The sequence below is a fragment of the Lutra lutra genome, chromosome 8, assembly GCF_902655055.1.
Source record: "Lutra lutra chromosome 8, mLutLut1.2, whole genome shotgun sequence".
In the NCBI taxonomy this organism is placed as follows: Eukaryota; Metazoa; Chordata; class Mammalia; order Carnivora; family Mustelidae; genus Lutra; species Lutra lutra.
Window position 1 is genome coordinate 75,268,347 of NC_062285.1, and position 24,235 is coordinate 75,292,581.

Consider the following 24,235-nt stretch of genomic DNA (forward strand, 5'->3'; position numbering starts at 1 on the left):
ACAATGAACAAAATGGCAATACCAAGTTTTTAATCTATTGATAGTAATTTTAAATGTAAATGGATTGTAAATGTAAATGGGTTAAATTCTCCAATCAAAAGGCATAGAATGGCTGAATAGATTAAAACAGATAACAATATCCAGCAATGTGCTGTTTATAAGAGGCTCATTTTAGATATAAGGACACACATAAGTTGAAAGAAAATGGATAGAAAAAAATACACTTCATGCAAATGCTAAACAAAATAAAGTAGAGGTAGCTATACTTATATTAGATAAAAAGATGTTAAGTAAAAAATTGTCATTCTTAAGACCTTTATATAAAGGTCTTTGATAAAAGGGTCGGTTCAACAGGAAGATGTAAAAATTGTAAATATTTATCCACCCAACATCAGAGCACCAAAATATATAAAACAAATATTGACATAGCTAAAGGGAAACAATGACAACATTACAATAATAAGAAATTTTATAACCACATTTTCAATAATAGACAGAATATTGAGGGTAGAAAATCAATAAGGAAAGAGCTAACTTGAATAACTCAATAGACAAAATGGATATGTCTATTATACAGCCACCCTCCAGTGGCAGAATACACATTCTTCTTGAGCACACACAGAACATTCTCCAGGATAGATCACATGTTAGGCCACAAAATAAGTCAACAATTTAAGATAAAATCATCCCAGCTATCTTCTCAAGTGACAGTGAAATGAATCTAGAAACCAATAACACAAGAAAACTCATGAATACATGGAAATTGAACAACACACTCTTAAATCACCATTGGGTAAAAGACAAAATCAATGGGGAAAACCTGAAAGCTTTTCTAGGATTCAGAACAAGGCAAGGATGTTCATTCTCACCATTGCTATTCAACATAGTCCTTGAAGTCCTAGTCAGAGCAATCAGGTAAGAAAAAAAAAAGATGATCAAATGAGAAGAGACATAAATTACAGCTATTTGCAGAATGACATGATCATATATGTAGAAAATCTTAAAAACACTACAAAAAGCTATTAGAAAAAATGAATTAGGTAAAGTTGTACCTACAGAATCAACATGCAAAAATCAGTGGAATTTCTGCACACTAATAATAAACTAACTAAAACAGATATTAAGAAAATAATCTCACTTATATTAGCAATAAAAAGAATAAAATACTTATATATTAACTACACCAAAGAGGTGATAGACTTGTACACTGAAATTGTGCTATATATTGTACTATAATATTGAAAACTTATACACTACAAAATATTGATGAAGGAAATTTAAAAGACAAAATAAATGGAAAGACATTGCATGTTCATGGTCTGGAGGAACTAAATTGTTAAAATACTCGTACTACTCAAAGTGATCTATAGATTCAATGCAATGTCTATCAAAATACCAAAGACCTCTGTGTGTGTGTGTGTGTGTGTGTGTGTGTGTGTGTGTGTGTGTTTTACAGAAGTTGGAAAAACAACTCAAAATTCATATAGAACCGCAAAAGACCCCAAATAGACAAAGCAATCTTGAGCAGGAAGGAAAAAGCTGGAGGTATCCCACTTCTTTACCTCAAATTATATTATAAAGCTAAAGTAAATAAGACAGTATGGTACTGGCATAAAAATAGACATATAGACCAATGGAACAGAATAGAAAGCCCAAAACAAACCCATGCATAAAAATTATGGTCAACTGATCTTCAACAAGAGTGCCAAAATTACACAATAGGGAAAGGATAGTTTCTTCAGTGAATGATGGAAGACTGATAGCCACATGTAAAGGAATGAAATTGGACCCCTATGTCATAGCATATACAAAAATTACTCAAAATGGGATAAGACTTGAAACCATAAAGTCATAGGGAAAAAAAGGGGGTAGAATCTTGCTATTGGTATTGATAGTAATTTCTTAGGTACGACACCAAAAGCACAGGCAACAAAAGTATATATAAACAAGGGGGATTACATTCAACTAAAAAACTCTGCACAGAAAAGGAAATAGTTAACAAAATGAAAAGGCAACCCGTAGGATGAGAAAAATATTTGTAATCCATATATCTGATAAGGGTTAATAGCCAAAATATATAAGGAATTCATACATTTCATCAGTAAAAAAGCAAATAACTTGATTAAAAATAGCAAAAGACCACGATAGAAACTTTTAAAAAGAAATTGAAATGTTTAACAAGTATATGAAAAGGTGTTCAACAACACAAATTGCCAGAGAAATGAAATAAAAATCACAATATTACTTCATACTCGTTAGGATGGCTATTATCAAAAAGAAAAGCTGGGGTGCCTGGGTGGCTCAGTCTGTTGAGCTTCTGCCTTCAGCTCAGGTCATGGTCTCAGGGTCCTGGGATAGAGCCCTATGTTGGGCTCCCAGCTCAGTGTGGAGGCTGCTTCTCCTGCTCCCTCTCCCCTCTGCTCGTGTGCTCTCTATTAAATTAATAAATAAAATCTTAAAAAAAAAGAAAAAAACAAAATATAAGTGCTGGTGAGGATGTGGAGAAAAAGGAACACTTGTACTGTTGGTGAGAATATAAATTCATAAGGCCATTATGGAAAACATACAGAAGTTCCTAAAAAATTAAAAATATAACTGTCATATGATCCAGCAGTCCCACTTCTGGATATATATCCAAATTAAATGAAATGAGGATCAGGAAGAGATATCTGCACTCTCATGTTCATTGCAGCATTATCACAATAGTCAAAATATGGAAACAGCCTAAATGTCTTCAATAGATGAATGGCTATAGAAAATGTCACACACACACACACACACACACACACACACTGAAATATTCAGTTTTTAAAAAGAAGGAAATCCTGACTTCAATATGGATGTATGACAACATGGATGGAACTGAAAGACATTATGCTAAACAAAATAAGCATGATACAGAAAGAAATATTGTATGATCTTGATGGTGCTTGTTGCTAGGGACTGGGGGAGGCAGAAATGGGATTATGTGGTTCAAAGGGTACAAACTTGCAGTTAAGCAAAATGAGTAAGTTCTAAAGATCTAATGTACAACACAGTGACTATAGTTAATGATACTTGAAAATTGCTGAGAAGATAGATCTTAATGTTCTCACCACACACACCATAAAGATAATTATGTGAGGTAATGGATCTGTTAACTAACTTAATGGTATTCCTTTCACAATATATAAGTATCAATTCATCATGTTGTACACCTTAGACTTATATGATATTATATGTCAATTACATCTTAATAAAAACCAAAAAGACAAAATAACATATATCATATACATCATGTATATATGTATATACACACACCATTTTTATGTCAATGATATATCAATAAAGCTGTTTAAAAACTGAAGAAAGAATTCATCACAAGCAGATCCATATTACAAGAAAGGAAGTTCTTTTTCAGGTAGTAGCAAAATTATAAGGGATGGAAACATAATTTACAAAAAAGAAATACTGGAAGGCAGTGAGAACATATGAGGGTAAATATATAACATATTTTTCTTATATTTTAAATTTCTTCTAATAATTATTAAACAAAATAACTATGGAGTATGCGATTTATGACATATGTAGAAATAAAATATGTGATAGCAAAAACACAATATTTGGGGGCGCCTGGGTGGCTCAGTGGGTTAAAGCCTCTGCTTTCGGCTCAGGTCATGATCCTAGGGTCCTGGGATTGAGCCCCGCAACGGGCTCTCTGCTTAGCAGGGAGCCTGCTTTCCTTCCTCTCTCTGCCTGCCTCTCGGTCTACTTGTATTCTCTGTTAAATAAATTTAAAAAAAAAACAAAAACAAAACACAATATTTGGGATGAAAGAAATGAATACTATTGAGAAGTCTTATACTATTTGTGAAGTGGTATAATATCACTTGAAGGTAGTCTGGGACAGGCTGAAGATATCCTACAAACCTTAAAGGAATCACTAAAATAACAGAGTTAATAGCTAATCAGCCAACAATGGAAATAAAATAGAATCATTGATAATGCTCAATTCAAAAGCATACAGAAAATGAGGAGAAAGACAACACAGAATAGTTGGGGCAAATAGAAAACAAATATTAACAATTACTTTAAATGTAAACAGTTTAAATGCTCAAAAGACAGAGATTATTAGACTTGATAGAAGAACAAGTCTCAACTACATGCTACTTACAAAACATGCATTCTAAATATAAAGGCACAAATAGATTAAAAGTAAAAGAATGGAAAAAGACTTACCATGCTAACAATAAGAAAAGGAAAGCTGGGATGGTTATATTAATATCAGTAGATTTCTGAACTAAGAATAATGCCAGGGATAAAGAAGGTAATTTCATAATGATATAGAGATCAGTTCATTAAGAGGATATAACAATTTCAAATGTTTGTAAATCTAGTCACTGAACTTCAAAGTATATAAAAGAAAAAAAAACTGATAGAACAGCAAGGCAAAATCAATAAATCCACAATTATAGTTGATTTTAACACCCCTTTCTCAAAAATTGATAGAACAAGTAGACATAAAAGCAACAAAAAGACTGTAACTTAATGCCAGTAACTAAATTTGACCTGAATGACATTTATAAAATACTCTATTCAACAACATCAGAATATAAATTCTTTGTAAGTTCATTCAGAACACTTACCAAGATAGACAATATCCTGACTGTAAAACAAGTCTTAATACCTTTAAAAGGACTCAAGTAGTGCAAAGTATGTTCTTTGACCATTATAGAATTTAATTAAAAATTGATAATAAGGGGCACCTGGGTGGCTCAGTGGGTTAAGCCGCTGCCTTCGGCTCAGGTCATGATCTCAGGGTCCTGGGATCGAGTTCCGCATCGGGCTCTCTGCTCAGCAGGGAGCCTGCTTCCCTCCCTCTCTCTGCCTGCCTCTCCATCTACTTGTGATCTTTCTCTGTCAAATAAATAAATAAAATCTTAAAAAAAATTGATAATAAAAACATATCTGGAAAATCACTGTAACTTGCAAATTTGTCAACATTTGGGAACTTCTTATTACACAAAGATCAAAGAAGAAAGTAAGTGGAAATTAGAAGGTATTTTGAAATGAATGAGAATCCAACATATCAAATTTGTGGGATGCTACTAAAGCTGTACTTAGGGGGAAATTTACTAAATGCTTATATTAGAAGAGAAAAGGGTATAAAATCAATGATCTCAGACTCCACCTTGAGAGACTAGAGAAAGAAAAGGAAAGGAAACCTAAAGTAGGCAGAAGAAAGTAAACACATATCAGAATGGAAATCAATAAAATGGAAAACAAAACAAAAACCACAGAAAGCCAATGAAACCAAACACTGGTTGTTTGAGAGGCTCAATAAACTGATGACTCTCTGGTAAGATTGATTAGGAAATGGATAGAAGACATATCTGACCAGTATCAGCAATTAGAAATGTGACATCACTACAGATACTAAAAAAATAATAAAGGAATATTATGAACAACATTATGACAATTAATCTGACAAAGTAGTTGAAATGGACAAATTGTGTTGAAAGACACAAATTATCCAAGAAGAAATAGATAACTGGAATATCATGATATCTATTTCCCAGAAATAAAATTTGTAGATAAAAACCTTCCCCCAAAGAAACTCCAGGCCCAGAAGGCTTCACTGATGAATTCTATAAAATATTTAAGAAAAAAGTTACTTCTATATAAACTCAGCTAGAAAATGAAAGAGGAGGGGCTATATCCCAACTCATTCTATGAGGCAAGCTTTACCTTATGTCAAAGCAAATACATTACAGAAGAAAACTACAGATCAATACTTTTCACAAACACAGATGTAAATATTTGAAACAAAATTTTAACCAATAAAATTCAGTAATATATTAAAAGAATAAATATTATGATCAAGGGAGGTTTATTTTAAGTGTGTATGGTTGCTTTAACATTAAGAAGAACCATATGATCTTTTCAGTAGATGCATAAAAAGCATTTAACAAAAACCCAATATTCATTCATAATATTCATTGCCACAGTTCAACATTCTGAATCATGATCCTGTTACTCCTTTGTTTGAAACTTTCCCGTTGCTTCCCATTTCTCATTATAAAAATCAAATTCCTCATCCTGGTGTTCAAGGCTCCCTGTGATCACTCCCCTGTCTTGGCCTGTACAACTCTGTTATACCAACTAATGCTCTGTTCAGTGGGGCAATGCTATAAAGTGCCTTATATCAACCAGATCCTAGCTTTTTCTGCCTCCTTCACTTTGTTTATGCTGCTCCTTTTCTCTAGGCTGTCGGTTCTCAGCCTTGACTGTGCATTAGAATTACCATGGGATTTAAAAAAAAAATACAATGCTCAATTCTACCACTAGAAATTCTGACTCAAAGAGTCTAGGCTAGGGTCAGAACGTTAAAAACCTTTCAGCTGATTCAACTTTGTAGGTACAATTGAGAACTAGTGCATATCCAAAATTTACTTATCTTTCTTATAATTCTACTTAACAACTCCTTCACAAAATCTTCCCAGGTCATCCTCTACTGGGAGAAAATTCTCTAAATGCCTTGATCCTTTATTTGCCTCTCTCAATCCTTTTGCCTACAGGTCTTCCTGGTCTGAGTGAAAGTTCTTAAAACCATATTCACAAGTCTTTTTTTTTCTTTGAATTTTTGCTCCAAATAGATCATCATTCTCAACACACTGGTTAGAGTTGAATGAATAATTTCATATAGTGCTTTTAGATGGTTGAGTGAACACTTAATTATTCACTATAGTTGAATGGTAATAGTGGTTGATTTTAGGAAATCTGACCTAAGGGGAAAACAGTTTCCTTTATGTCTGACCTTTAAACTGGCTAGTAACTCCTTTTAGCCCTCTCACGCTCTCTGTCGACATGTGTTTATTTCTAATAATTCACAATTCAATCTGTTGTTAAAGCAAAAAGAAAAGCAGGATTAAGTAAATGTATAAAGGAGTCAGCTCTTTTATTTTAGCTCTAATATCAACTTTCTTCCTGACCAATTCTTTTTGCCATAGATACCAACCACCATAAAAATGGATCAATTTTCCTTCTATTTTGAACTCAAGCACCTAGTAGAAGAGAAAAACAGACACTAACTCCATATGAATGATTTGCCAATAACAAAAAATAGAGCTGACTTTATTTGTAGGGATTATGTAGTGCTGTTTCCTCTGGCATCTTTGAAAAAATCATCATTCCTTGTTTGGTTCCCTAATAAGTTACATTGATTTCTTATCATTGCTCAGAACATAAAACAGTTATATTTTAATAAACTGCTTAGGGTTTTAGATGAAATCAGGAATGTAATATCAGATTGAAACTTCATTTCCTACTGAAGTAAAGTAGTTCCTATTCCAATAGAAGATGTTAAATAGTTCAAATAGAATATGTACCTGGATCTAGATTGGCCTACTTCTTCAAGAATCATAGAAAAGTGTTTCCAGGCTTTCTCTGCAGGGGATGAGTGTGAAAGAAATTTCTTTGAATCACCAAACAAAGATAGGAAGTAATCTTCTCCTTCCCCAGTTACTGGTATCTCAGGAGCAAGGTATGGCAGAGCCTGTCTCTTTGTCATTATGGAGCTGTTGATTCCTTTCAAAGAAACCAAAGAGGAAAGAAACAAAGAGAAGTAAATAAAAGGACATTAAAAGAACACAAAGCCACTATCTGTGTTCTTTGCTTCTACAAAATTATTTTCTTTGTGCATTTTACTCTCACTTTCAAACTCAATGAGGATAATTAAAAGCTATACACCAAAGTCTATGAAATAACTAGTGATTATTTTTAGTGACACACAATTCCTAGAGATTATGTCAGTTATCTTAAATTATCAATAACATCATTAGCATAATGACTTTTATTTAATTGATTATTCCATTGTACTAGAAGCATCATAAGTTCTCAAGGAGGTAAATATTTGAGCGTCTCAAATTTGGACATGTTATATATAAATACAACTTTATTTCATATTAACCATCCTCCCAAATTACTACCCATAAATTAAAACTGCAAATGAACCCTTCCTACAAATAATTAGTAATTTTGCTAGGTAAGGACTTGAATTTCCTCTAATCAACTAAAATAGTTTATTAGAAAGAGAGAGTAATGCTTAATCAGTCTCTAGTATCCTCTTGGAAATTTGTTCTTTTAAAATTTTCACTACTAAGGTTTAAATACAAAATAGTTTTTATAATTTTGCATGGAAAGCAGCAGGCTGGATAAATCTAATGATGTGTCTGCAAAGAGTGAGTAACGCTATAGAGAGAGACCCTGATGACGTGGTTAGAACAATGTGTCTTGGATTTTATCCCAGCTCTGCCGCTTAGTAAGCCAACTGATTTAAACTTTCTAATTCTCCATTTTCCTGAACATAAAATAATACAACCTTATGTAAGGTAATGTGAGGATTGAAGAAAATGTAGATAACTGCCTAGTACAGTGTCTAGTTTTTAATAGGTGTTTAAGTGACAGCAATTATTGTAGTTGCTATAATAGTGTAGTTCACTGTGTCCGAAATCATCAAAAGACTGAGACAATCTAGAGTTTGCTTCATATTCTTATATCTTTAACAAAACCAAAGCAAGGTGAAAGATAGCAATGAATAAACACATAGTGGCTAAAGAGGATTCCTCAAAATATTTTGTCTAGAAGAAATATTTGGAATTAAGTTAGTTCATTCCCAGTCATTTGAGTATTTACTTAATCCTTAAATTCCTTTGGGGAAGGAGATTATATAGTATTCTTTTTGATGGCCTATCTTGAGGGATGAAAGCCTTTATATTGTAAAAAAGAAGAAGAAATTAATTTTAGTTCTAATTGTTATTTCATCTAGAGGAACAGATGGAAAGGAACCAAAGGCAACAAGTTGCAGTGGATCCCGGCATTTATCTATAGAACCTGAACCTACAGTAATTGAAGAAGACTACATATCCCAGCTCAACTCTCATTTTGCAAGGGGAAACCACTATAATTTGTTTTTTTCCTAAGATCTTGCACAGTTTAATCCAAATATAGAATATATACCATGATGGTACAGGGATAAAGAAGGAAAAATATTCTGTCCCTAGATGTAAGTTGGTATTCTCGCTTTAGAGTGTATGGATTTTAGTCATTGCTAAAGGTCACTGTAATCTTAGGAGGCTTCTTCAAAAAGTGGATTATAGGCATACAAACAATGAAGCATAGGAAATAATGGCAGTAGATCAAAATCCTACATAACACTGTGTCACAAGTTTAGCAAAATATCAGAAACAAAATGAAATATAGATAACCAAGAGTCAGGCTTAAATATCCACGGAGTAATAGAGGAAAATAGAGGCATCAAGTAGTCATGGGTGTGTTTATGCTACCAGTTTTGAAACTTGTTGACTGGTAATTAAGATACAGACCCCAAATCTAGCCTATTCAATGAGGAGGAGGTGCTTACAGATATATTCATATTCATGACTAATTTTTATTTAGTACTTACTATATGCTAGGTGATTTTCATACATATCTTATTTAATCATTAGGCCAGCCCTGTGAAGTTGATATTTTAATCCCTATTTTGCACTTGTAGGTGTAATAGGACCAATGGATACCTAACCTATTATCTCACAGTGTAGAAATATCCTTTAGACAAGTCCTCTGTTTCCAAGACCATGATGTTTTCAGTAAAACATGATAACATTCCCTTGAAGTTCCCTAACATCATGAGGAACACACTGTGGATATTACTGAGTGCATTGCTTACACTGTTGGCAACTGTCAAACCTGAATTTTTCCTATTGTAGTACTATTTTCATTAATGTTCTATCTTCTTCTCCAAATTCATTAATGTTCTATCTTTCCACCATTTTCTTACCATTTATTTTGTTTCTTTCTGTTATATGTCTGTTTTTTCCTTACTTAAGCTATAAGTCTCCTAGTGGCACAAATACACAAGACGTTGCTTAAATCTTTCTGGTAGTGTTCAGAGGGAGGGGAGTTAATGCTATACATTAGAATTTTTATCTAGCAATTCTAGAGCATCTAAACCATCAACCCATAAACGATTATGACAATTCAAGATATTTTAATCATGGGGATGATATATTTGGCCACATACATTTATATGACCTGAATATGACTAAGTGTTAGGATCAATGTTGAGCATAATCAAGTTACTCTACATATGACATTAAGAAATCTGTGTTATTGGAATTCATTCTGACTTCTAGGCATATAAAGAATCTATTAAACTACATGATTTAAAAATCGTCTTAAAAAAATTGGTACAGGGGTGCCTGGGTGGCTCAGCGGGTTAAAGCCTCTGCCTCCATTTCAGGTCGTGATCCAGGGGTCCTGGGATCAAGCTGCGCATCAGGCTCTCTGCTCGGCAGGGAGCCTGCTTCCTCCTCTCTCTCTCTCTCTCTCTCTCTGCCTGCCTCTCTGCCTGCTTGTAATCTCTGTCTGTCAAATAAATGAGTGAAATGTTAAAAAAAAAATTGGTACATGTGTTGCTTACCCAAGCTGTTTTCTGATCTGGAAAGTCCCACTCCTGTAGTTTTAGGAGTCTTCTGCCCAATTGTTGATACAGTTAGTCCACTAAAGTGAGGGCTAGACAGAGTGTAATCAAGAGGCATTTCATAGGATAATGACCATGGAAATGATAGCATTGTATCTGAATTTGCTGTCGAAAAAAAATGTGCTAAAGATCGCTGTGTCATTAGGAGACTGTCTTGGGTATCTTTTCTTCTGTATACAAAAATCAGTACAATAAGTAAAGTGAGAAACTAAAAATGAATAGACATGAACATAAGAATCATGAATTGTGATTATTACCCAGAGTTCTGCTTTTCAAAGGTATTATGTATCTACATAAGCATAAGGACATCTTATAGTTGTAGTTTTAACAATCTAAATAAGACGCATGAATGTTAAAAAATGCTTTTATTTACTCTTTTAACTAAAAATCAGTCAATCAGGGTGCCTGGGCTTCTCAGCTGATTTAGTATCTGCCTTCAGCTCAGGTCATGATCTTAGGGTACTGGGATTGAGTCCCATACTGAAGCCCACTCAGGGGTAGTCTGCCTCTCCTTCTGTGCTCCCTCTCCCTTTGTTCTCTCTTGTGCTCTCTCTCAAGGAAATTAATAAAATCTTTATTTAAAAAATAAAAATAAAAAATTAAATATCGGTCAATTGTTGCTGTAGATGATTTTGAAAAACTGCAAAAGTAGAAAGAAGAAAACAAAAATCACCAAAATGCTACCAACCAAAAATTTTGCCAAAAAAAATCACAAAATGTTACCAACCATTTCATTCAGGTTTTTTTTTAAAGCATTTTTTAAAAAACATTTTTAAAAAAATGTTGTTAGTCACCATACATTAAATCATTAGTTTTTGATGTAGTGTTCAATGATTCATTATTTGTGTATAACACCCAGTGCTCATTATAACATGTACCCTCCTTAATACCCGTCACCCTATTACCTCCTCCCCCCAAACTCCTCCCCTCTGAAACCCTCAGATTGTTTCCCAGGGTCCATAGTCTCTCATGGTTCATCTCCCCCTCTGATTTCTCCCCCTTCAGTTTTCCCTTCCTTCCCCTAATGTCTTCCATGCTATTCCTTAAGTCCCACATATGAGTGAAATTATGTGATAATTGACTTATTTCACTTAGCATAATCTCCTCCGGTTCCATCCATATCAATGCAAATGGTGGGTATTCATCCCTTCTAATGGTTGAGTATAATTTCATTGTATATATGAACACATCTTCTTTATTCATTCATCCAGTGAAGAACATCTTGGCTTCTTCCACAGTTTGGCTATTTGGACATTGCTGCTATGAACGTTGCGGTGCAGGTGCCCCTTCTTTTCACTACATCTGTACATTTGAGGTAAATACTCAGTAGTGCAATTACTGGGCCATAGGGTAGCTCTATTTTTAATTTTTTGCGGAAACTCCATACTGTTTTCCAGAGTGGCTATACTGGTTTGCATTGCCACCAACAGTGTAAGAAAGTTCCCCTTTTCTCCATATCCTCGCCAACATTTGTTGTTTCCTGCCTTGTTAATTTTAGCCATTCTAACTGGTGTGAGCTGGTATCTCATTGTGGTTTTAATTTTAATTTCCCTGTTGAAAAGTGACACGGAACATTTTCTCATGTGTCTGTTAGCCATTTGGATGTCTTCTTTGGACAAGCATCTGTTCATATCTTCTGTCCATCTTTCTTTTTTTTTTAAATTTAAAGTTTTTTTTTAAATTTTTTATTTTTTTATAAACATATAATGTATTTTTATCCCCAGGCGTACAGGTCTGTAATCGCCAGGTTTACACACTTCATAGCACTCACCATAGCACATACCCTCCCCAATGTCCATAACCCCACCACCCTCTCCCTCCCTCCCTCCCCACAGCAACCCTCAGTTTGTTTTGTGAGATTAAGAGTCTCTTATGGTTTGTCTCTCATGGTTTGTCTCTCTCCCGTTCCCATCTTGTTTCATTTATTCCTTTCCTACCCACTAAGTCCCCCACATTGCTTCTCTACTTCCTCATATCAGGGAGATCGTATGATAGTTTTCTTTCTCTGATTGACTCATTTAGCTCAGCATAATACCCTCTAGTTCTATCCACATTGTCGCACATGGCAAGATTTCATTTCTTTTGATGGCTGCATAGTATTCCATTGTATATATATATACCACCTCTTCTTTATCCATTCATCTGTTGAAGGACATCTAGGTTCTTTCCATAGTTTGGCTATTGTGGACATTGCTGCTATAAACATTCGGGTTCACGTGCCTCTTCAGATCACTACCTTTGTATCTTTAGGGTAAATACCCAGTAGTGCAATTGCTGGGTCATAGGGTAGCTCTATTTTCATTTTTTTGAGGAACCTCCATGATGTTTTCCAGAGTGGTTGCACCAGCTTGCATTCCCACCAACAATGTAGGAGGGTTCCCTTTTCTCTGCATCCTCGCCAGCATCTGTCATTTCCTGACTTGTTAATTTTAGCCATTCTGACTGGTGTGAGGTGATATCTCATTGTGGTTTTGATTTGTATTTCCCTGATGCCGAGTGATGTGGAGCACTTTTTCATGTGTCTGTTGGCCATCTGGATGTCTTCTTTGCAGAAATGTCTGTTCATGTCCTCTGCCCATTTCTTGATTGGATTATTTGTTCTTTGGATGTCTTCTGTCCATTTTTTAACTGGATTATTTGTTTTTTGGGTGTTGAGTTTGACAAGTTCTTTATAGATCTTGGATACCAGCCCTTTATCTGTAATGTCATTTGTGAATATCTCCTCTCACTCCGTGGGTTACCTCTTTGTTTTGTTGACTATTTCTTTTGCTGTGCAGAAGCTTTTTATCTTGATGAAGTACCAAAAGTTCATTTTTGCTTTTGTTTCCCTTGCTTTTGGAAATGTGTCATGAAAGAAGTTGCCATGGCAGAGGTCAAAGAGGTTACTGCCTATGTTCTCCTCTAGGATTTTGATGGATTCCTGTCTCACATTGAGGTCTCTCATCCATTTTAAGTTTATCTTTTTGTATGGTGTAAGTGGATGGTCCATTGTCATTCCTCTGCCTGTGGCTGTTCAATTTTCCCAGCACCCATTATTGAAGAGACTGTCCTTTTCTTTCTTTCTTTTTTTTTTTTTAATTTTTAAAGATTTTATTCATTTACTTGACAGAGAGAGGGAATTCAAGCAAGGGGAGACTAAGAGGGAGAAGCAGGCTTCCCGCCGAGCAGGGAGCCCAACGTAGGGCTTGATCCCAGGACTCTGGGATCATGACCTGAGCTGAAGGCAGACACTTAATGACTGAGCCATCCAGGTGCCCTGAGACTGTCTTTTTTCCATTGGATATTCTTTCCTGCTTTGTCAAAGATTAGTTGACCATAGAGTCAAGTGTTGATTTCTGGGCTCTCTATTCTGTCCCATTGTTCTGTGTCTGTTTTTGTGCCAGTACCATGCTGTCTTGATGATCACAGCTTTGTAATATAGCTTGAAGTCAAGCATTGTGATGCCCCCAACTTTGGTTTTCTTTTTCAACATCCCCCTGGCTATTTGGGGTCTTTTCTGGTTCCATACAAATTTTAGGATTGTTTGTTCCAGCTCTGTGAAAAATGTTGATGGTATTTTGATAGGGATTGCTTTAAAAGTGTAGATTTCTCTGGGAAGCATAGACATTTTAGCAATGTTTATTCTTCCAATCCATGAGCATGGAATGTTTTTTCCATCTCTGTGTGTCTTCCTCAATTTCTTTCATAAAAAGTTCTAGAGTACAGATCCTTTACCTCTTTGGTTAGGTTTATTCCAGGATATCTTATGGTTTTTGGTCCTATTGTAAATGAAATCAATTCCTTAATTTTTCTTTCTACAGTTACATTGTTAGTGGATAGGAAAGCAACTAATTCCCGTGCATTGATTTTGTATCCTGCCACATTACTGAATTGCTATATGAGTTCTAGTAATTTTGGAGTAGAGTCTTTTGGATTTTCCACATAAAGTATCATGTCATCTGTGAGGGAGAGAGTTTGACTTCTTCTTTGCCAATTTGGATTCCTTTTATTTCCTTTTGTTCTCTGATGGTTGATGCTAGGACTTCTAGTACTATATTGAACAATAGTGGTGAGAGTGGGGATTTCTGTCATGTTCCTGACCTTAAGGGAAAAGCTCTCAGCTTTTCCCCATTGAGAATGATATTTGCTGTGGGCTTTTCATAGATGGTTTTTATGAAATTGAGGTATATTCCCTCTATCCCTATACTCTAAAGAGTTTTAATCAATAAAGGATGCAGTATTTTGTCAAATGCTTTTTCTGTATCAATTGAGAGGATCATATGGTTCTTGTCTTTTTTTTTTTTTAATGTGCTCTATCATGTTGATTGATTTACGAATGTTGAACCATGTTTGTATCCCAGGAACAAATCCCACCTGGTCATGATGGATAATCCTTTTAATGTACTGTTGGATTCTATCAGCTAGGATCTTGTTATTTTGTACCCATCTCATCATCAGGGATATTTGCCTGTAATTCTCCTTTTTATGGTGTCTTTGCCTGGTTTTGGAATCAGGGTAATGCTGGCCTCATAGAATGATTTTGGAAGTTTCCCTTCTGTTTCTATCTTTTGAAACAGCTTCAGAAAAATAGGTATTATTTCTTCCTTAAGTGTTTGATAGAATTCCCCTGGGAAGCCTTCTGGCCCTGGACTCTTGTTTTTAGGGAGGTTTTTTTTTTTTTTTTTTTTAACTGCTTCTGTTTCATTACACTTTATTGGCCTATTCAGATTGTCTATTTCTTCCTGTTTCAGTCTTGATAGTTTATGTGTTTCCAGAAAGGAATCTATTTCTTCCAGGTTGCTTAATTTGTTGGCATATAGTTGCTGATAATTTCTAATAATTGTTTTATTTCCTTGGTGTTAGTCATGATCTCTCCCCTTTCATTCATGATTTTATTAATTTGGGTCCTTTCTCTTCTCTTTTTAGTAAGTCTTTCCAGAATTTTATCTTATTAATTCTTTCAAAGAAGCAGCTTATAGTTTCATTGATCTGTTCTACTGTTTTTCTGATTTATATTTCATGGCTCTCTGCTCTAATCTTTATTATTTCTCTCTCCTGCTTGGTTTAGGTTTTATTTGCTATTCTTTCTCCAAGTCCTTTAGGTGTAAGGTTAGCTTGTGCATTCTGGATTTTTCTACTTTTTTGAGTGAGGCTTGGATGGCTATGTATTTCTCCCTTAGGACTGCCTTTCCAGTAACCGATAGGTATTGTATCAATGTGTTTTCATTCTAATTGGTTTCCATAAATTATTTAAGTTCTTTTTTAATTTCCTGGTTGACCCAAACATTCTTCAGCAGGATGGTCTTTAACTTCCATGTGTTTGAATTCCTTCCAATTTTTTTCTTATGATTGAGTTCCATTTCAAAGCACTGTGGTCTGAAAATACTCAAGGAATAATTTCAGTCTTTTAGTATTGGTTGAGACCTGATTTGTGACACAATATATGGTCTATTCCAGAGAAAGTTACAGGTGCATTTGGGAAGAATGAGTATTCTGTTGTTTAGGGTGGAATGTTCTGTATGTATCTATGAAGTCCATCTGGTCCAATGTGTCATCCAGAGCTCTTGTTTCTTTGTTGATCTTCTGCTTAGATGAGTCTGTCCATTGCTGAGAGTGGAGTGTTAAGACATCCTACTATTAAAGTATTATTATCAATATGATTCTTATTTTGGTTAATAGTTGGCTTATGTATTTGGCCGTTCCCATGTTGGGGGATAGATATTTACAACTGTTAGATCTTGTGGGACAGACCCTTTAAGTGTGATATACTGTCCTTCTACATCTTTTACTACAGTCTTTAGCTTAAAATCTAATTTTTCTGATATGAGAATTGCTATCCCAGCTTTATTTTGAGGTTCATAGGATAAGGTGTTCTCCATCCCTTGACTTTCAACCGGAAGTATCTTTATATTCAAAATGAGTCTCTTGTAGACAGCATATGGATGGGTCATGTATTTTATCTAATTTGCAACCCTGTGCTATTCCTCCCTCCATATGTAAGAAATCTCTTCCCCCAGCTGCTCTCAGAATAGCTTCATTGAGTCTAAGATTTGCAGGTTTTACTCCCTATAAGCTGGGATGTTTTTCTGTTCTTACTGATCTCAGGAGGGGTCCTCTCTGCCTCTTGGACACAAATGCTTGCTTCCTTCCCAGATTAGGGATGTTCTTAGCTACAATTTGTTCAAATATGCCTTCTAGTCCTTTCTCTCTCTCCATCTCCTCAGGGATCCCAATAATTCTGATAATTGGAATGCTTCATGACATCATTGATCTCTTTAAGTCTATTCTCCTATGCTTCTAGTTGTTTATCCTAGGCCTCCTCAGCTTCCTTCCTATCATCTTATCTTCTAGCTCACTAATTCATTCTTCTGCCTCATTACATTGGCTGTCAGGATATACAGTTTAGACTGCATCTCATTCATAGTATTTTTAAGTTTGGCCTGATTAGATCTCATTTCTGCCCTTAGAGATTCTATATTGTCACTAATATTTTTCTTAAGCCTGGATATTGACTTCATATTTGCTACTCTGAAGTCTATCTCTGACATCTTGCTTTTATCCATAACCATTAGGTCTGTGACAGAGGCCACAGTCTCTTTTTTCTTTGTTGGAGGTTCCTCCTCCTACTAACTCTGTCGAGGGGTGGTTGAGGGAATACACAGAGTTCAAAGTATTAACCACGATGTAAGCAAGATGCACCCATTTTATGAGGACTCTAGTGTTGTCTTCCTCTTGTTCTTCCACTCTGTCTTCTGGGGGAAGGGCCTGCAAGTAGTAGGCAACCCTACTTGTGGAGAGATGCCCTGCCCCCGTCCAGGGGTTGGGCTTGATGGAAACCATTTTTTTGAGCTTTTGTTCTCTGGTGGCTTTCTGCATCTCTTCTGAGAGCCAGAGCAAAAATAGTCACACCCAAAACTCTGTCCAAGAGGAGACAAATCATAATCTGCTCTTCACTGAGCCCTCCAAGATATGGTCTCTGCTTCTGTAGGTGCTGCTAAAAAAGGCAGACTCCTGCAGTGGTTTGTGCCCACAGCAGATCTCCCAGAGGTCAACCCCAGGGTCGGGGCATGTCTCTGCCTTTTGGGCTTCTAAAACTGTGAGTGGTCTAGGTTCATGTGTGTGCCCCTGCAGTTCCTGGGTCCTGTGTGGGGCCTGTTCTAAAATCCTTGCCTGGGCTCTACCTCTCTGAAAATTTGTGCCTGGTTTCCATTGCAGGATGCTCTTGTGCTCCAGTGTTATATCACTTTCGAGGCACCAGCTTATGACAGCTCCTTCCCCCTTCTGTTTATCCTCTGATATCTGCCTGTAGATTCACAACTCCATCCTTCACACCTTGCAACCTACAGAGATTTTCTGGTTGTAGAGATCCAGATATATATTCTTACCTCTCAGGCTGATTTCTTTGGTGTTCAGAATGATTTGGTAGATAGATAGCTAAATTCAGGGGACCAGCTGAAATAGGGTCCCTTACTCCTCCACCATCTTGCCTCCTCCACTCCATTCCAGTGTTTCTAACATTTTTTTTAACTCAAAATTGAGACTCTAGAAACCATTTACATACCACTTTTATTACTTACTCTATATTTCCCTTTCCATTAACTAAAAAAATGGTTATAATTCCTGCTTAATATATTATTGTTTAGTAAACTTTTTCTTTTAATTCCTGCTAACTGATTGTCCCATATTTATAAAAATTCTAGTTAATGTCTACTTTCAAATATATTCTGAAAATTAATTACTTTGAATACAGTATACATGTATATCTGTCTGTACATGTGTATACATGTGTGTGTATGTGTGTATATGTATGTTGAGGGGAATATAGAAAAGGAAGAAAACAGGCTTAATTTCCAGGTATTATTTTTATAATTAAATCTTACTACGAACACAGGTTTTTCTTTCTTTCTTTTTTAAAAACATAAAAACATCTGTTAACTAGTGTGCATTTAAACAAAGCCTCTAAACTACAACACAATTATTTTACAAGTAACATAATATTCCCATGGCTTGGCTCATGAAAAGATTTATGACAACTCCATTTTATGAGTCACATTGAGACTTAGTTCCCTTAAAGCAATCTGTGTGTATGTGTATGTATATGTGTGTTTAACACTTGAATTGTGAACAAAGTCCTGGGGTCCAAAATCCTCTAGCTTTTTGAAAAACTGGATAAATGGCCAGTTCATGCACCCCGTTATTTTGGGCCACTTATTTATCCTCTGTAAGTCAAGAGCTAAGAATTTTGCGTCCATGGCTTATTTCTATTTTGGTTCTTTATCTTACTGAGTTACTGTAAAGATATTTTAGCAAGTCTTCTGGTTTGTTGTTTGTTTTTGTTTTCTAAATATTTCTATAAGGAAACAAGGGCCTGAAGTTTCTGAATCTGCCAAAGTGATGTCAGTCTTAATCTCTTTGTTTACTAAGAGGTATTTATAATCATTTTGTTCTACAATTTGTAAATTCCTTCATCAGAAGTATTATATCTGGAGAGCTTTGTACTCAAAACCAGACTTCTCTAAATGTACCTCTCAGAGGGCACAGACATCTCAGGCATTTTTTTAAAAATATAAATAAAATTGAAAATTTTGAAAATTGTACTACTAGGCCAGTACATATAAAGCTTGAGCATTAGCCATTCTGCTGACACCCCAAGCACTCATCTTTCTCAGAAAACCTCTAACCCATGAAAATATACTCTTGAGTAGGATGTGGTAGTTTGTGGAAAGGAGACTAAGAGGTAGATTGTCAAGTTATAATATTTCATCTCTGTCCAACCTGAGACAGGATCATATGACATGATTTCTGCCTGACACTAACATAAGCAGGAAATGTACTTTTCAAAGTTCCTTACATCTGGGTTTCATTAAAAACTGGCTATATCTTTTCAGCATGTTCATTTTAAAAGCTCCAAATTTTTTTTCTTCCTCCAGTAAAATAATACCATTTCCAAATAATTTAATTCCACAGAAGATTCCTAATAAGCCTTTGCAAATGTGATTAAAGAAATCTGGCTTAGGGCCACAAAGTGTTCTTATATTTGTGGCTGAATAAGAATTTTTTAAAAGATTTTATTTATTTACTTGACACACAGAGAGAGAGAGAGATCACAAGTAGGCAAAGAGGCAGGCGGGTGGGGAGGAGCAAGCTCCCTGCTGAGCAGAGAACCTGATGTGGGGCTTGATCACAGGACCCTGAGATCATGACCTGAGCTAAAGGCAGGGGCTTAACCCACTGAGCCATGCTGGCACCCCTGAAAAAGAAATTTCTAATGGTTGCACACACCTCTGAAAATGGTGAGATATTTCACAAGAGACACATGTGATGTAGCCCATTGTCTAAACTCTGCACTATCCTGTTAGTGTCCTTTTGGAAGATGAGAGATTTGGCCTTGTGCTTAGTTAGCTTGCCCTCTATCATACGGAATTTTGTAAGTCCCTTCTTGCATTTTGTTTCCTCTGTAATTGATTAGTACTACACCAGAGGTAGTTATAAAAGTTCAATTCCCACATTTCAGTGTTATTTTGGGAGATGCTACATTGGTAATTCTGACAACAATCATTTCTCAGATGACCTCTAAGAACAAATATTTTAAAAATGAACTTATCAGTAAATACAGGACATGTAGATGCAAAGTAACTTTAGCTTTAAATTGGGTATATTCAATACTGAGGTCATTTTAAAAAAAAATTGGAAAACCCATGCTAATGTTTTTATTGATAGAATGATTCGTACTAGTAGTAAAAATAGGGACTTATAGTTTTTGTTTGTTTGTTTATGTTTTTTTGTTTTTGTTTTTCTTTTTGGGGGTAGCGAGAGAGTTGTAGTTTTTTATTCAATATCTTCACAGGCATTTCCAAAAAACACAATTCTCTAGCAATTCTTTGTCCCAAAGGTTAGTAAAAGAATTCTAAAGAAATTGTCTGTCAATTGCCTTAACATGTTAGATATAAGTTCTGAAATTTCAACCATGTCTTATATGACAGAGATCTGTCCACGTGAATTTTCTCATTATTCAAGGACTGAACTTTATAAAACTGTGGTTGAGAAAATAGTTGTACATTATAGTTAATTAATTTTAGAAAATATTCTAAATCAATGGAATCAACTGGAATCAATTCTAGTTACAGCTACTTAAAATAAGATGTTTTGAAACAAGAGGTCAAGTACTCTATCATTATCCTCTAAATCTCAGATCCTCCTCTCATTTGTGCCATTCTTACTGTGTTTGATTCTTCATTTTATCTTCCTGCTCATGAAGTTCACTCTGTAGGGCCACCGAAGTTTTCTGACTGGCTTGCATGCCTTTCATTTTGGCTAGGAGAAAATTCTCTTTTCTTTCCTGGGGAAACAAGTCACGATACTAGTAATAAATATAGCTGAAGTTCAAGGTAGATTTTTTTTTTCAAGTGACCTCAGCTTTTAATCTAACTACCTCAAACCATCTGCCAGATCTAATAATTTCTTTCCCAAGCTGGTGCCAGAACCAGGTTTCTAAAGTAAGTATGTAAGCACTGACATAGCCAATACTAGTACTGGTTAATCATATTATGCAAATCAAGGTGAAGGTGTGTGGCCTTCACTGGAAGCAGCTCAAGAAACAAGGTGGCAACCCAGCACAGATACCTTTATGACTATAACCTTCACATCTGGCCAACACTGCCTGTTAGAACACTGTGAGGTAATGTCTCCATGGTTACAAAGTTCCAGTTTCTGAGCAATTATGTTGACACTGCACCTGCTTTGTAGTTTGCAGACATTAAATATGGTAACTTGTTTTTAGGAGAGTCGGACAAATTTTGCCACCAAAATATTCAATAACCTATTTTGGATTTATGAGGCTCAAAGCTAGTATGTAAATATTTGGAGCTTTAGTCACTGTTTTTAATTGTTTGTTTTTTTGATTTTTGTTTTGTTTTGACAAATGCTCTTTGAACACATGGAAATAGCCAAGCAGCAGGAACAGAAAACTTGTGTACTTTTCAGGCAGAAAGAAAGCTATTGGTAGAAGTAGTGAAATCAAAGCCAGGAGATTTACATTCTTCTAGTTACCCCAGCAGTATGATTTAGAAGAAATCAGTTAGTTCAGATTCTAATCTTGAATAAAAGATTCACACTTAAATGTTTTATGGTAATGATGGTATAAGAATAAAATTAACACTGTACACAGTTATAAAATATATTAGCAATATGATTACTGGAGGAGTACATTCATTCAATAAATATTTAAATGAACATCTATTCTGTACCAGGAACCAGAGAGATACTATCAATAAATAGTTCTTGCTTCAAGGAATAATGATAAAATAATCTTCCAATAAGGATTAGAAAATGGCTTCCATCATGGAATGATGAGCATTATTTAATAAAAGGACAATGAACAAAGTAACTGTTTTAATAAGTCAAGAGAAAACGATTTCTTGGGGACCCTGTGAAATAGTGGCATAGGAAGATCCTAAACTCACCTTATCACACAGATACTCTTAGATAACAACCACATCAATATAACTAACCCAGAAAATGATTGAAGACTGGCATAATAGACTCACTACAGTTAACTGTAGAAAGGAGGCCACATGAGAAAATGGTGAAAGGATGGAGCCCCAGTTGGGAAATAACCTAACTTTAGAGTCTAACCACAAAGACTAGAGGGACACCACAAACAGAGGAAAGGGAGAGGAACAGGTCCCATACCAGGCATCCCAAACATGCAGGACCTACACTGGGAAGATGAGTCCCCATAACATTTGGTTTTGAAAATCAGAGAGCTTAACTTTGTGAGTTTTTACTTGGTGAGGTTTTTTTGTTTGTTTGTTTTCAGATTTTATTTATTTATTTGACAGACAGAGATCACAAATAGGCAGAGAGGCAGGCAGAGAGAGAGAGGAAGGGAAGCAGGCTCCCTGCTGAGCAGAGAGCCCGATGCGGGGCTCGATCTCAGGACCCTGGGATCATGACCGAGTCGAAGGCAGAGGCTTTAACCCAGTGAGCCACCCAGACGTCCCACCTTTGTGAGTTTTTACAGTCATTGGGGTTTAACACTAGGAACTTTTAAAAATTAGTGGATCAGCTCCAGGAGGGCTAGAGGATGAGAGAAAATAGTCTCTACCCTTAAAGAGACAGCACACACATAACCCTGCCAAGATACAGCATATAAGTAGCAGTTTGAAAAGCACCTGGAGATTTATTTACTAATCTCAAAATGTGTGCTAGAGGGGCAGAAATCTTTAAGAAATTTCTCTAAGAACAGAAGAGCTGGTGGGCACCATTCCATTTATACCCAGCCTAGATACCCAGACATATGTGGGAATCAACATGAACACTTGCTACTTAGCCCAGGTTTCATTCTGCAAGCAGATGGGCACTTACCTTGCTAACACCTGTGTGCTCTACCTCCACATTCTCCTGCACACCGTCCCATTCAACCTACCTCAATCCTTCCAAAGCTACACCTGATGCATTTTATTCTGCAAGCAGCCCTGACAGCGGCTAGCACCACTCCAAAGTGACTCTTGCTCTGGTGAGAAGGGAAGATAATCACACACACACACCAGTTCCACTGAAGCCCCAGAAATGGTCTGGGGGAGAAATGTGATGTGACTGCTGCCTCAGCCCACCAACAAAAACCTCATAGGGGGCAGCACAAAGAGAGGGGTCTGTAATTGGGGGCTGGGAGTGGCCACTGCAACCTAAAAAGACAGACTCAGGACAGATACCTGGCCTGATAGCTAGTCTCATTCTAAAAAAAAAAAAAAAAAAAAGCCACTCAGGAGACAATGCAGAGACAGTGTCCTGCAGGTCTGCAGGTAGGTGTGGCCACAATTGTTTGCCACATAGTTCTGGCAAACAGGATAATAGCAAGCATCTGGTCTGACCCAACTACAAGCCCAAAGTCACCCCAGACTGGCCCTATAATAGTACAGATGCCAAATCCTGTTCACAAGAAAGATGGCTTTGCAGCTGACTGGACTGAAGGCAAATGTTACTCAACCACAATGGAAGTGTGCATGCAACACACATAGGAGACATCTCTGAAGTGACAGGTTCTGGTGAACAAGGAACATTGCACTATGGGGCACAACAGGACCTCTTCTTCATAAGTTTACTACTTTTAAGAGCAGGAGATATAGTTGGCTTTCTTAATACATAGAAACAAACAGAGAGAATTAGACAAAATGAGACAGAGGAATATATCCCAAAGGAAAGATCAGGACAAAATCACAACAAAATGATTTGGAGACGAGCAAGATGCTTCTTAAAGAATTCAAAATACTAGTCATAAAGATACTAATTGGATGTGAGAAAAGACTGGAGGATCTCAGTGAGACCTTAAACAAAGAGAAAATATTTAAAAAAGAACCAATCAATGATGTAGAATTCAACTGCTAAAATTAAAAGTACACTGGAGGGAATCAATAGTAGAGCAGAAAAAGCAGAAAAATGAATCAGTGAGCTGGAAGACAGAATAATAGAAAGCAAAGCAACTGAACAACAAAAAGAAAAAAGTACAATAAAAATGAGAATACATCAAGGAAACTCAGTGACATCATCAAAGATAGTAAAATTCACATAGTAGGGATCCCAGAAATAGAAAATAGAGAGGGGGGGCAGAAAATTAATTTGAAGAAATGAGAGCTGAAAACCTCCCTAATCTGGGAAAGGAAATAGACATCCAGATCTACAGGCACAGAAAACCCAGGGATGTCCAACACTGAGACACATAATATTCACAATGGCAAA

At 35.9% G+C, this 24,235-nt stretch overlaps 1 protein-coding gene across 15 annotated transcripts in view; it reads right to left on the reverse strand.

The window, feature by feature from the left end:
- The window catches only part of LMNTD1 (lamin tail domain containing 1), a 529,118-nt gene that overhangs the window by 47,686 nt on the left and 457,197 nt on the right, over positions 1-24,235 (reverse strand). For 10 of the 15 annotated variants that reach the window (XR_007129288.1, XM_047740017.1, XM_047740014.1 and 7 more), the window contains 3 exons: positions 20,719-20,837; positions 10,460-10,689; positions 7,368-7,566 (listed from right to left, as the gene is read on the reverse strand). Coding sequence is in view for 14 of the 15 variants with exons in the window: in XM_047740017.1 (XP_047595973.1) it covers positions 7,368-7,566; positions 10,460-10,689; positions 20,719-20,837 (548 nt within the window). In the remaining variant the exon portion in view is untranslated. The other 5 variants (XM_047740023.1, XM_047740022.1, XM_047740024.1 and 2 more) reach the window with 5 other exon arrangements.